Source organism: Alligator sinensis, unplaced genomic scaffold (genome assembly GCF_000455745.1).
Source record: "Alligator sinensis unplaced genomic scaffold, ASM45574v1 scaffold227_1, whole genome shotgun sequence".
Taxonomy (NCBI): Eukaryota; Metazoa; Chordata; order Crocodylia; family Alligatoridae; genus Alligator; species Alligator sinensis.
This window is the reverse complement of record NW_005841966.1, coordinates 2,802,808-2,818,087: the sequence shown is the minus strand read 5'-3', so window position 1 is coordinate 2,818,087 and position 15,280 is coordinate 2,802,808. Positions and strand designations below refer to the sequence as shown.

General features: G+C 41.7%; 1 protein-coding gene across 1 annotated transcript in view; it reads right to left on the bottom strand.

Moving 5' to 3' along the window:
* Positions 1-12,594, bottom strand: part of PRRC1 (proline rich coiled-coil 1) — a 31,484-nt gene extending 18,890 nt beyond the window's left edge. Inside the window, exons 1-4 of the mRNA XM_006020732.3 lie at positions 12,445-12,594; positions 7,916-8,041; positions 4,109-4,516; positions 2,873-3,036 (exon numbers count right to left, since the gene is read on the bottom strand). Of these exons, the coding sequence (XP_006020794.1) occupies positions 2,873-3,036; positions 4,109-4,516; positions 7,916-8,021 (678 nt within the window). The 5' untranslated portion in view covers positions 8,022-8,041; positions 12,445-12,594. The remainder of the gene's footprint in view (positions 1-2,872; positions 3,037-4,108; positions 4,517-7,915; positions 8,042-12,444) is intronic.
* Between the last annotated feature and the right edge of the window lie 2,686 nt (positions 12,595-15,280).

The window sequence follows — 15,280 nt, the reverse complement described above, 5'->3', positions numbered from 1 at the left end:
TGTATTAAATAACCTCTCTCTCAAAAAACAAAAGCACTGCCTGTTAAAGCTAATGCACTACCAGTATCCTTGGTCCAGAAAAGTTAGGGTTGAATTTATGCCTAGGTTTCCAGCATTAACTATTGAATGCTGTCATACTATGAAACCAGGCTACCTGAAGTGTTCAAAAGAATGCTATGAAGGAGGATCTCTTTTTGAAAAAAAAAATCTTAAAATCACAATGGGCTTTATTTTTTAATGGTTCATTACTGATGTTTTCTGAAGCAATAGAGCTGAAAGTCCTCTATTTATATGTAGTCTCCAGACAATACTGGCACAGGCCCTACATTCCTCTACCAAATCATAGGTGGAGCCGCTTTCTTCTGCATTTAAAACTGGAATCAATACGAATGTAAATAGCATTCCAAAGTCCTTACAAAGTGCCAATGTCGTTCAACAATATAATCAAACTTGGTCAAGTTTATGGGGGAAAGGAGTGAAGACACCAGGGGCATCCCTGTAACACTACTCTAGAGTAATATTTCACATGGCCTCATTAAAAAAATTAACAGAACAAACAGTTTTAAGTCCAGTTTTAGAAATTTACATGCCTAAATTTGTTTTGGTGAAAGAAAAGCATCTTATAGCACATTTTCCCTTTGTATGAACCATGTTGTTTGCTTGTTTACACAATATTTAAAATTATAAAGCAATCAGAGGAATTAACATGATAAGGTATTTTAAACTGCTGCCTTTTCACAAAATATACGTGTGTTCTATATAATCTCATAGCTGAGGTGGTAAGATGTTTAGGAGAAAATCTCTAAAGTGAAATAGCCATGAATTTGATGGTTATGAAACTGGGATAGCTGAGAGCAATTCTAAGGGACCACATGCAATGTTCCTAGTTACCAAAGGGTAACTCACTTTCCTCTTCAAATAGGTGTCAGTATGCATCCCACTACAGACATCTGGCAAGCAGTTTTCCTTCTAGAGAACAGGACTGAAGTTCCAGCTGTAACAGCAAAAACAGCACTGTTCTCCCAAATTTGACATCCAACCTGGATGCCACATCAAATGCATAATTAACAAGGATTAATTTGCTATGCAACACAGTTAACTTAATCATCTCTCAAGTATCATTTTTGAAGCATGTGAATAGGATACTTCTGCCCTGGTGGAGTGTATCTTGGTGTTTGTTAAAATCAAATCATGGTATCCAAAAGGCTTAACACCACTGCTGCTGCTCACCCCTATCATTGACTGCTACTGATTTTTGTTGCTAATCATGATCTAAAATAGTAAATTTGAGGCCAGATAAAGGAGGAGGGTGGGGGAGTGTCAAAAGGTACCTACATCTAGGGGCAACTGTATTAACCCACTGGGTACTGTCCACAACAATACAGCAGCTCTGTCAGCCACAATGAGAAGCCCCATCTGTTAGATCAGTGTTTCCTAACCAGTGTGCCATGGCACAATGCAGTGCCATTAGAAATGAACAGGTGTGCTGTGGAAATTTGCCACGGCAATGAGCTACAACGAGCTCATAAGTACAGGGATGGGGAATGTCTTGACAGGTGTGCCACAGAAAACTTTTATTAATGTAAGTGCGCCTTGGGCTGGAAAAGGTTTGGAAACACCGTGTTAGATGGCCCACCTCCATGGGCCATATGTTTGATACCCCTGACACAACACACTGCAGAAGCGTTGTCAGTAACATTACAAAGACTAGTTGAATGGCCCTCAGCCCTGTGATGTTCACAGGTTTCATACTGTTCTGAGGTCAAGCACCTTTGAGTTGCTGATGGTTTAGGTGGGTGTCCCAGCCTATTGCTGATGCATCAGTAATAGGAGTCATCAAGAAGAATGGCTCCACTTTCCTGATTTTGACAAGTCTAGCCACCAAACAAGCTCTTCTGTGACCTGAGGCAGAGTTATGATTGTTCTTTTCATGCGATATCCAAACATGGAACATTCAGACCTCAGCCATAGTTGCAAGGGCTTTGTGTCAATTTTGACATGTAATATCATGAAAAATGCAAGACACGTGGCCTAAATGTCCCAGGCACATACACCCTGATGTCATCAAAACCAACTGTACGCTGAATACCAATGGCTGAAAAGATGTGAGATTTCTCAGAATCTCCAGAGTTGTAGCAATCCTCAACAACTGCTTCTCAAGCACTGTGCTTTCTGGACTTGGTGGTGTAAGTTTCAGTGCCAGATGCAAAGCTAAATCTTTCCTTGGCTGCATCTTTTCTACATTAGTCTGATCTTTGCTGTTTACTCAAAAGGACACTAGATGGTGATGGCTTGTCCACCAGTATAACTAACTTCCTTGTGGTCAGAAGGGATCTTCAGAAACTGTTTCAAAAACATGGAATTTCAGCCTCATTCTTTGTAACTAGAATATTCTAGCAAAGAAGGGCAAACATAAAGAACACTTCCTCAGACTATATAACTTCTCTAGGCAGAAGAGACTTCGTTAATCTGTCTTTGGAGGACAAATAGAAAACTTACAGGATAGACATTTGCCACACTGAAAAGCCCTATACAAAACTGCTGTATAGGGGTAACGGAATATAATACACTTTGGTCCAGGTAAGTCAAACCAGATCTAAGAACAATGGCTCAAGCTCACCAAGTTCTCTCTAGTTGCCATGAGCAGTAAGAGGAAACCAAGTAAATCACAGATGCTCCAACCTCTTATGCCCTTGTATGAAAGAACAAAGAGACAGAAGGCAAGTGTATAGCCTCAGGCACTGCTTCTCAAGAACTCTTGAATACATGAAGTATAGGTACCCCTGCAGCGGGATCTACATTGATACATACTCAAGGAACCTGTGAAAGGTGAGATCTCTCAAGAAAGGATAGGAAAAAAGGAAAAAATTGCCTTTATAAAGCCCCACAGTCCTCCAGCAGATGCTCCACCCTGCATGTCAGCCACTCTGGGGTCTTCACGCTCCTCTGGGAAAGTAATTGCAGAGCCACTGCCAGTCCCAGAGCCCAGAAGTGGTGTAAAAGTTGCTGGCTGAGTAACAGGACTTGCCAAAACACCTGATGAACAAAAACAAAACATTCAAACACCACATTGCGAACATTCATAGGAGGAAAATAGGCAGGAACAATAGTATTCTGGGACCTTCAAGGAACAGTGCTATATGTTAAAGGCTACTCGATTTACCTGCTTATATCTGACCTGGAAGCTGATTATATAACATTTAAAATGAAAGTAAAGAATAAGAATGCCTTCTTAATCCTGACTGTTGAATAGTAACAACATACAATGAATGACTATAGTTAAACAAAAAACAACAACCAAACACACTGACTCAATTCACAGAAAAATATAGATACAAGCCAGTTATCCATTTACTACTTTCAACAGTTTTTCAGTCACCAGCCTTAGTCCAGAGTTATTTTTATTTTACATGACACAATTGACTAGTATATTCAAATATTTATAGATCTCTTCTTAATAACAGATATATACTATTGGTCATGGCTTGACCCAGTATAAACTGTGTAACCTACTTTCCATTTCACTGGAGAGGGGCAGGGGGAAAAAAACACCCAGGAATATCCCTTAAGGAACTTGGGTAATTGCTCAAATGGAAATCTACTTATTTTTAGCTAATCTTCATGCAATTTAATATCTGAAAATAAGAAACTTGAAGCCAGAATCATTTGACCAGCCAGCTCTCAACCAGACCAGCAATAATTTTGTAGTCTACTGGACTAGAGTATAATTTATTAAGTCAAAATATGTTTTGCCATACTATCATTATACAATAGTGAAATTTCCACCCTGCTCTAAGCAACATCTATATACATGAGTACAGCACAGTTTGGCTTCCTAAATCAACAACAGTCTTAACTGTCAAGATTTTTCTGAGATTTGTTCTTCATAGGGTCTCCTTAAGATGACATCCCTGTCCTAAACCATGACTTCTTTACTCACAAAATTACTTCCATTTCCCTTGAACTAACTACATGTAGCTGGTACAACACACAAGTCAGTATTTCCCTGCAGGGCTCTAACTCCAGCTGCACCCCATAATCTTTTCAGTTACAAAGTCACCACTGAGATAAACATACCCCACTAAGATAGAATGAAATAAAATATTACCTGTGCCTGTAGGTGCAGAAAAGGTTGGCATCAATGGGCTCTGTGGGGCTCGCCCAGCATGACCTCTGGTAATATCATATGTTGAAGTAGCAGAAAATCCTGAAATGGGGGGACCCACAGGAGGTGCGGAAAGGCTGGAGCCTGGAGTGCCAGATAGTGGAGGGGGTGCTGAGAAATTAGACATGGAGCTACTATAAGTTGCAGCAGCTGAAGGAGTAATCGGAGGTGGAACAGAAGTTAAAGATGGAGCAAGAGTAGAAACCACTGTAGAAGGCACAAATGGCAAAGGAGCTGAAGACATCATAGGAGGATGTGAAGGCACAGGGTGGGGGTTGAGCATGGAGAATGTTGCAGGAGGCAAAGATGGGAGAGAGGATATATTTGATGAAATGAGGGGACTGGATAAAGCTAGGGAAGGAAAAGGGCAGAGGGTTGGGGGAAGGGGGGAGAAAAAGAGAGGCACTTTAGAAGGTGGTACTTTAAAACTCCTTAGATATATCTGAATAAAATATATCAAAGTTTACTCTAGTTTACTCCCCACAAAATAAATGCATTTCTGAGTTCAACACAAAGCTGTATGTAGTAACAATTCCAGTCACTTTGTGTGACCGTCTCCTGCCAAATGATCTCTCACTTTGTCCCCCCCTACTACCTCCATTTGTCATAAGCAAAAGTACAGCAGAAAAAAAATACTTAAAGGGAAACTTCCGAAACAGGAGTCAGTTGCTGCCAGTCAGCAGGTGACACACTTTTGAGTTACCCTTGACTCAACACTCCAGCATTAAGGGGAACTGCACTGTCAGAAAGAAGTGTGCATTTGCAGGGAAAAAAAGTGTGCATCTGATATGAAAGTTTGCATAAAAATTTTCAGTTTTCTCCAGTGCACAGCCAAAATAAATAATTACACTTTTTTCCTTACTTTGATTTCACATGAATTTAGACAGAGATGATATACACCGCTATGATTCCTGAACTAAACTCTTATGGTGTACAGTAGTACTGCATTTCACCTCAGTAGCTGCTGCATTTCAGTAGTACGACTGTCTAGGACTGACATAAAATTTTTGAAACATGGGTACCTATAATATGCAAACAACCAAAAAAGCAACAAAAAGAAAGTCAAATAAAAAAGGATTACCTTAATAAAGTATAATTACACAAGATAAAGAATTAAGAAATATATGAATTTCTCACAGTATCAGGTATCTTTTTCTGAGGATCTGTCTGCATAGAATTTAAAAACTTATGTTTGACCACCATTTCAATTGGAAAAAAAAAATCCAGCAAAAGTAAACACAAACAACTTTTGTACCTTAATGTTAGCGCTCCAATTATACAAGAAAAATAGGCAATCACACCACCATTATTCCTTATTGTACTTTCATTAAGATATAAGTTCCCTTAGACAAAGAGCTGACCTAATAAAAAATAATGGTCCTTTAAAGTGGGCTGAAAAATCAAGTAACCAAATCACTTGGTGGAAGACTCCAAGTCCGATTAGGGCAGAAGTCATAGGAAAACAGATAAGACATTTATAAAAGGTAGGGGGCCACTCAAGTCCCTACAATTTCACAACCACACCTGCTTCCACCAGGAGAGCTGGCAGCATGAGCCTAAAGAGACAAGCAAGAATGCCACTTACGAGAGCAGGTGAACCCCTACAGACTTACAGAGGACAGATGAAGTCACGGCACTGGGGTATCTGCTAAATCTCTGTTCTGTAACTTTGTTTTGTTATGAGTAAAGACTGTGTATAGTAGCAGTTCCCAAACAGTGGGTTGCAACCCCAAATGGGGTTGCAACATCAGTGGATGGGGTCATAAGTGTCCCCTAGGATTTTGGCACCCACGGCAGGATGCAGGGCTGCAACTGGGCTGGCCCAGCTCTGGACAAGAGCCGCCTCTGTGGCCCAGCAGGTAGGACCCATTGTGGGAGTGAGTGCCACAACACCAGGGCTGCCAAGGTGAGTCATGGCAGAAGCATGGAGTTGTGCCCATGCTGCTGCTGGCTGAGCAAGGAGCGCCTCAGCTTGGCAGCCATGGTAGCACACCGCTCCCTCTCTCCCGCACCAGGTTCTGCCCACTGGGTCGTGGAGCCCCAGGAAGAGGGCAGCAGGGTGGGGTGCCCCACACCTGCACCTCACATCCTTCCACACCCCACCCCACCACCATGGGCTCTGCTCCAGTAGTGCTGCCCATGGAGGAGGGGAAGGGGCAGTGCAGAGCCTGCCCCCTCAGTAGCCACTGCCTCCTCCTCATACAAAAAAAACCTCGTACATATATACAGTAAAAGCTCTGTTATCCGACAACCCCCGGGGGGATGCCAGATAACAAAATAAACCAGTTAACTGAGCGGCCCTAACAGGTGTCCTTGCCTGTTTGGGCCACTGCTTCTCCCAACGTGTCCGGGGCCTGCAGGCCCCGTGGGACAGGGTGGTGGGCCCCACACAGGTGGCTTTGCCCTGGGCTGTGGGGGCTCGGAGAAACCAGAAGTGCCACGGTGAGCACTTCTGGTTTCACTTTACCTTACAAGCTGGCATGCCAGGTAATAGAACATGCCAGCTTGTAAGGTGCTGGTTAATGGAGCTTTTACTGTAGTTTCTACTGGAAAACTGATAGTTCTCCCAGTAGAAACAAAATGACCGTATGTAACCTATACCTGTTTACCTCTTCACAGATGTGGTAGCCAAAGTAAAGTGTAAGAAAGAATACCCTCGAAGTAGCAGCTTTGGAAAAGTGTGCTTTAGTAACTGAGGAATCTGGAAGAATCACAGTAGCCTCAGATCCTTGGCCAGTCTTGGATTTTGAAATGGGATACAAGAGTCTGCATCCTGAGTGTGCACCTTGAAAGAGAGAGAGACCATACGTGGACTCTGATCAGACTCAGGAAAGCTCTAATGCACCTGGGCCTAACATGCGAGGCCAGAACACAGGAACTTGGTGACTGTCCAGGAGGAGGAGCTTAAGCAGGGCTGCAACATAACTATTTCATGAGTTACAACTCAAATTGCTATTTAGAGTGTTTCTCAGCCTGACTAAGGGTTTTTAAACCCAAAAGCTTGCTAAATTTTTTTTCCAACTATTTAAGTTGCTCTAATAAAAGACATCAGATTCACCCAAAGAACCTTGTCTACAAAAAGGGGTCCTTTTTAAACTTCCCACACTGATCCCTTAAAGTCAAAATCATATTGATTGTACTTATTCCTGTTAGAAATGTAATTGTTATACTTCTTTGAAGCCAAAAAGCAATATAAAAGGAAACTCGATTGCAAATAATGACTGCAAAATCAAATTCTCAGTGAAAATTCACAAATGTAACTGGAAACAGCAAAATCATTGGAGTCAAAAACGGGGGGAAAAAACTGGCCTACAGGATAAAATGACGAGAGGTGGGGAGGGTTGAATGTCAAACCAAGTGCTTTACTTTTCCCATGCAATCATGAAAAACCTGTAGATTATCTATAGTACTATCCAACTTTATTATTACTCCCTGCAATAAGTATGGGGCACTTTTTTTCTTTTATGGTTAGCTTCTCTCTCCACATCTCTTCACCACATACTGCCCCATATCCCTTAAAAAATACTACTTCCATATACAACTCTGTGTGCAAAAAACCCCTCATATGCTTAAAAGAGTCTGCAAGTTAAGAAGCACACTTTAAAAAAAGATCAAATTAAGTTCTTCAAATTAGTGTGGAAAAGCATGCAGTAATTATATTGATTGCAACATTACTTTCACTTGGACAAATTGCTCTGCTTCAAAAACACATGGACAAACAGAACCCAGTTGCTTAGGAACCACTTATACCTAATGAGACAGGTGTGCTGGTAGCAACTGAGGCAGCAGCAGCCCCTGCTGTGTTTGGTGGGGGAGTGCCGGGTGGAGTCGTCTCTATTCCACTCTCTTCCATCATTTTCCTTCAGCTACACCAAGCTGCAGAGAAAGAAAAATCTATATTAAGAAATGGAAAATCAAAACATTTCAAAATACAAAAATATAGTCATACTTCTGATCTAGGACCCCAAACTCAGGACCCGCTACTTCCAATTCCAGCTATAAAAATGAGATTTGAACAGCCTTAGTTTACCCAATCTGCATCAGCTCCACTTACCTTCCTTTTTCAGTAGAATGCTACTTCCCTAACTTGTACTATTGAGACAACATTTTGACACCTTTCTCTAAAATCCTTATTGCACTAGGTCATGTATGCAACACTGTTCATCCAAGGATACCAAAACATTTTTGAAAAATTAAGCAAATCTTACCAAGTCCACATATGGTAACTTTTTATCATAAGATAAACTAAACTAAAGGATTCAAATTGAGCACTCATTTCCCAAACATTTCTGCATATCACAAGGTATTCATTTCAACAGAAGCTATAGTGCTAAGCAGCTCTGAAAAAAATGTAGCCTTAGTGACTTGTTTATGGTCAACTCTCCATCCCTCCCCTCCAAAACCCCCCACATACACATTAAGGACATGGTGGGGAACAAAACCTTTGTACCTTGACTTCTCTATCTTAGAGGGTCATAGTGGCAGAGGTGCCTTGCTATAGCACCACAGATGAGCGTGCAAAACTTGCTCCAGACTTTTGCTGTACATGGGTACCTGATGATTCAGACGAAGGAGTCAAAAAGTGGTCATATGCAGTGCTAGGTATGTCACTCCCTTATGTGGTTAGCTAGAAAACTAGAGTAAGACAGACTATCGTATTGTGCCTTTGTTAGAGAACTTATGTTCTGTAACAATGAACTACATGGATTTTTCAATTTATTTAGTTACTTAAATACAAATGCACAGTTTTTTTTAATTGGTTTCAAACAAGCACACCACCGCACACTTGAAATGATTTGCTGCATTAGTTTAAGCAAAAATTAGACCAATTTTGCTGTATTTCCACAAGGGAGTTAACCTTGGTGTAAACGGATGGTTTTCATATTGATTTTGCTAGTCTAATTCAAATTTTCTTACATAGACAAGTCCTCTGAGGCCTAACTACCTTAATAATCTAGTAAGAGAACAGCAGAGATCAATACTGAAAGAAAACTGCAGGCCTTCTTTCACTGCCAGCATCAGTGTAACAGGAGCGTCTCACCAGTCTAACAGCCTTCAGAAAAACAAAATGAGATCCTTGATTAATCAAGAGGACCAGGAAAAGGATGTTCGTGCATTTCCGATTTGCATTCTATAGCATACAGGTAACCTTAAAAAAAATGAACAAACCTGTCTTTGCATAAGTTGGGTAAACCACACAGCAATAATTAGCTCACTGGAAAAACATTTCCTAAGGGAATTGTAATGAAATACAAATCCCATATGAACTAATTACATATATATGGGAAATATGTAGTTTTGATAAGCATTTTCCACAATATCCATTGCATCAGAAGCTATTTAGCTCTGCCAACATATTCCTCTAACAAGGCATGCTGGGAAGGGCCTAGAGCTCTTCCTGGAGAAGAATAATACCTACATCTATAAAAAGACCTCCGCTTACAAAGTGACACGTTCTTTTCATGTTAGCAAAAAGTTGCGTTCCATGTAAAGTGCTTGTCTATATAGTTACTGAATTAATTCTGAAAAGGGTTCACACGTTCTCATCATCAAATTGAAGGCAAAAAAGGGAAAAGTAGGTGTGTCGTACAATCCAGAGAACAAGGAATAAGTGGGAAACTCGCAACAGAATTCTGTGACCCTGACTCAACTGTTTTGTATGTACAGTATTGTAGCATTTAACTTTTACACTCGAGGCTCCTGCAAGTACAGAACTGTCAACCATACCTGTTTTAAAAAAAGAGAGCTAAAATATAAAATCAAAGCTTTAAAATTATTAACTAAAACTATCCTGGGATTTTAAGTCTGCCCCCCAGAGGCTCAGCAATGCTTAGAAGTACTCAAGAAATTTTTTTAAAGTTTTCAACTTGAAGTGATTTTCTCCTCATGGGCTACATGGTGTGAAGGGAAGAAGTCTCCTTACATTCTCTTAGTGCTCATATATTTGGGCAATATTCTATCCCACTCCAACCCACCCTCATTGCTAGCTTGTATCCATCTCCTCCCTGTTCCAGTTCTCTTCCCTTCTATGCTGCCACAGTCTGCACCCATATGTTGCTGTGGCTCCCTTCTGTTTCCTACCCTTCACATTTTTTTTTGGCTAGCAAACTATTCCCCACACCCAGTAACTGTAGTGCTCCCCTGTGTTACTTTATGCCGTTCTGAATGAGGGAAACTTGAGCTTCAAGGCAAAAAGTCGTAACTTCTTGAGAAATTTAGACACCCACTCAATACCAGGAGGTGTTCTATAAAGTCATAATTTAGCAATGCTACTGGTAAAACATACTACATATGCAACATTTTCCACTCATTTAATCTACTGTTTGTGTTTATATGCTATTTGCATGTGTGTAAACATGCAAGGAGCAAGGCAGTAGAGAAAAAAACGAAATATATTACTGTAAAGGATAAATGGAGAGGACAGAAGAAAGTAATTGAGAGCTGAAGCCTTCCTTTTCATAAAATGTCCACTATTATAAATAGCATTTACACCCAAAGCTACAGCAAACTTTTAAGTCCCTCAAGCCGTGGTAGGCTCCCAAATCCAGTCATTTTTGGTAGTAGTAGGCAACCACTGATCCTTCTGAATCACGGTGTATGTGTGGAGGTCACCAGGACCTTTGACGCATAAGCCTAGGCAGGATTATGGAGGAGTGGAGGCTCCTAAAACTGTCCAACCCCACTTTAAACCATTGAGATAGAATCCAAAGACCAGACCGAGTCCGGACATTCGGTGCCTCAATGGCTGTTGTTATGTGTGTGCCTGGGAATCAAACTCAGGGTCCCCCACATGGCAGACAAGGAGTCTACCACTGAACCTCAACAGCAAAATCATTTTTGATAAATTAAAGGGGGTAAAAAAAACTTAGTGGTTCAAGTGTTACTCCAAATGTTATTGGGACCAGGCTACAAACACTTCACCTCAACTGGCTCAGATCCCAATATGCTTTTGTCCATTCAGCCTATCTTCACTTTTTCTAAAGTGCTTTGTCTACAGAAAAACTTCATTCTCACTTTTCCAATCCACAAGCCCATGACTCAAAGCAAGTATCCCTTAAAGTTTAAACTCTGCTTCGCAGCAAAGGTTTACTTAGACATGCTTATAAGACAGCCATAATGAGGCTCTCCCCCTAAGGAGAAGACATACTGCATAATATTGTTTACTACAAATAAAAGTGTCATCTGTCCAAATAAATCAACAATGAACTGTGATACTGTATCTGTTTACTTGCAAGGAACTAAAAAACATGGATTATCCAGTGGTCAGTGCAATTGAGAAAATTGTACCCTAGATAATGCTTCTGGACACCTATTGCTGCTTTACTTCACTTAAATGAATAAAAGTGCCTGGCTCCAGGATTTTGCCATAGCTACAAAGGAAATGTAACAAAATAAGTTAATAGCAAGGCTGTAGCACTGCTGCATCCCTGATAGCTCAGTGCTTTACTTGAATCTCTGCACACTCCCACAGCAAACCCAGCACATGCCTAAAAGTGTGCATTAGTTGGACCGGGGTCGCCCAATGTCTGTATAAATCAGTCACTTTAATGGGGCTTTTTGGTGCTTTTATCCAATAGCTGATTGAATCAGCTATTAGATAAAAGCACCAAAAAGCCCCATTGAAGCACCCAATCTAAACAGACGCTGCAGAGCCAGGTTGAACTAGCGCACTGCTCCTTCCAATAAAGCGCTTATTTTTCCCTTCGTGTCTGTCAGCAGCTGAAGTGCCTTTCCTTAGATCTGGAGGGTCTGACAGAGCCTAAACTGAATCCCGGGTAAAGACCATGGCTTTTGTTTAACTTCATTTTGTAAATGAAAAGTCACTGTGTTTTTGGCTTGTCTAACACCTCTTTCCAACTATACAGCTAATCTTACTAAAACAAACCTCACTTAACAAAACAAAAACACAAACAAGGCCACCCCTCGTTCCAACCAAATGCAAAAAGTACAAAGTTCAAGAGAGACATTCTGTGCAACTAACCCAAAACTCGTAGCACTGCTTCCATCTAGTGGTCAGCAACTATGAGTTCACTTCATGAAAATTGCCAGTGCTGATTATAAGACCAGTCTTAAATGCATTCTGCATACTCACATTAGAAGAAGGTACATAGAAAATAGGTAAAAGTATCTCTGTAAGAAGTAATGTATTACTAACGCTTTTCTCTCTGGCATTGTGTACTCTTAAGAATCCTAAGAATCTCTCACTAAAAAATTGGAGCCCTAGTACAGTCAGGTTTTTTAAGTAGAGTTAGATAAAGTGGTAAAAAACCCTCACTCACAAGAGCAGTGCCATTGGCGTTCAGGGCCTAGAATCCCTCTGCCACTTCAAGCTTTTTCTTTTGTTCCCTCATCACACTCAGGCCTGGATAACAAAGGAGGCATATGTTTCTGGGCACGCTCTCAGCAACACACACGATGAATCGTAGAAAAATCTGCAACAAAAAATATTACTTGGAGAAAAGCAAAGAAGAAAGGATTTAAAAAAAAAAAAAAAAAAAAGGAGAAGAAAGAAACCCAAAAAAAGCCCAGAAAAAATTCCAAAAAAAAAAAAAAAAAAAAAAAATCAATGAAAGAGACAGCTGCTGTCAGAAGTGGCATGATATCAGCCGGCTAAGCAAAGAAGTGACAGAAGTGACATCTTATGCAAAAGTCTGGGTACTATTACTTAGTTTTCAAAAACCACCTGACAAGCTACACGAGAGGGATTGGCTCCAATCTACAACTGACCAGAATGAACAGGAGGCACAGATCCTGAAGCTTGCTGCACAGAAAGATCCTCACAGCTCCATTACTCTACAGTGCTCCACATAGGCATAAAGAAACCATTTCCACAGAGTCAGTTGAACGACTGAGTACTAAACTGTCCAAACCCCTAAAGAGTATTGAAAGAGAGAAGAAACTCAACAGTCTTTCCATTGTCAGTCCTGTGCTTGCTCTTTGCAGAGCCACAGCTGTTTGGATAGGGTAGGATATAAATCTAATAAGCAGCCTATTTTATCAGACACCATGCACTGAATAAGGCCATAAGAGTCTTGCATAAGTCACAGTGAAATCCGTGCACCAATTGTACTTCAAGTTCCAAACCTTCAATTTTTAGCAGAAGCTTCAGCAAACACACTTCAGGCTAAATAAACAAAAAGTGAATGCCTCAATTCCAGAAGTCTGTAGCCAGGGGGAAGCAGCAGCCCGACCTGGAAAGCAGGCTAACACTTCCTGAACAAATACCCCAACCACTGAGCAAAGAGATAATAGGGGCAGTAGCATTACCATTTTCTCTCCAAACCTCATCCAGTTTTGGTTCCCCCACTTCATTAAAGACATGGACGGATCGGAAAGAGATCAGCAAAGAGCAACAAAAGCGATTAGAAGCCTGGGAAGCAAGACTGCTGAGGAAAGTCTGAAAGAATCCCACAACTGTCGACGCTGACTTGGTGCAGAGTCACCTGGATGGACTGGCTGTGTTCAAGTCAGCAAGCCCGGATGAGCTGTACCTGAGGGTACTTAAGGAATTGGCCAGTGTCATAGCAGAACCACTGGCACGGCTGTTTGAGCACTCATGGTGCTCTGGTCAGGTCCCGGAGGACTGGAAAAGGGCCAGTGTGGTCCCTATTTTCAAGAAGGGGAGGAAGGAGGATCCAAGTAATTACAGGTCAGTTAGTCTCACCTCCACCCTTGGAAAGGTCTTTGAAAAGATTATGAAGGATCGTATCTGTGGGAGTCCAGCGAGAAAAATAATGCAGCAGGGCAACCAGGATGGATTCGTAGCAGGTAGATCATGCCTGACCAATCTGGTTTCCTTTTATGACAGGGTCACAAAATGCTTAGATGCAGGAGTAGAGGTAGATGTAATTTTCTTGGATTTTAGCAAAGCCTTCAATACAGTATCTCATATCATTCTCATAAATGAGAGGCTGTGATATAGATGTTTACACAGTCCAGTGGATGGCAAATTGGCTTATCGGCCACACCCAGAGAGTGGTAGTAGATGGGTCGGTATTGACCTGGAAGGATGCGAGTAGTGGGGTCCCCGCAGGGTTCGGTCCTTGGACCTGTACTCTTCAATATCTTCATCAGTGACTTGGATGTGGGTGTGACGTGTACTCTGTTCAAGTTTGCGGACGATACTAAATTGTGAAGTGCACACTCCAGAGGGTAAGGAACGATTGCAGACAGACCTGGACAGGTTAGAAAAGTGGGCAGGACACAATAGGATGCAGTACAACAAGGAAAAGTGCAGAGTGCTGCACCTATGGTGCAAAAATATCCAGCACACCTACCAGCTGCGAAGTGACCCTCTCAGAAACTCAGAAGCGGAAAGGGATCTTGGAGTCATAGTGAACTCCAAGATGAACATGAGTCGTCAGTGTGACAAAATCATCAGCAAAGCTAACCACACTTTTATCGTGCATCAGCAGATGCATGACAAATAGACCCAAGGAGGTGATACTTCCTCTCTTTGCGACATTGGTCAGACCGCATTTGGAGTACTGCGTCCAGTTTTGGGCACCTTTCTTCAAGAAGGATGTTGACAGACTCAAGACGGTTCAGAGAAGGGCCACTTCAGTGTGACAAAATCATCAGCAAAGCTAACCACACTTTTATCGTGCATCAGCAGATGCATGACAAATAGACCCAAGGAGGTGATACTTCCTCTCTTTGCGACATTGGTCAGACCGCATTTGGAGTACTGCGTCCAGTTTTGGGCACCTTTCTTCAAGAAGGATGTTGACAGACTCAAGACGGTTCAGAGAAGGGCCACTTCTACGGTCAGGGGCTTACAGGACAAGCCCTATGAGGAGAGACTGAGGGACCTGGGCCTCTTCAGCCTCCACAAGAGAAGGCCAAGGGGTGATCTTGTGGTCACCTACAAATTCATTAGAAGGATGCAGCAAGGGATCGGAGAGCTCTGTTCACCAGGGCACCTCTTGGGGTACCAAATAACAATGGTCACAAACCGACAGAGAGTAGGTTTAGGCTAGATATCAGGAAAAACTTCTTCATGGTAAGGGTGGCCAATATTTGGAATGGGCTTCCAAGGGAGGTGGTGCTCTCCCCTACCTTAGGGGTCTTTAAGAGAAGGCTGGATAGGCATCTGGCTGGGGTCATCTGACCCCA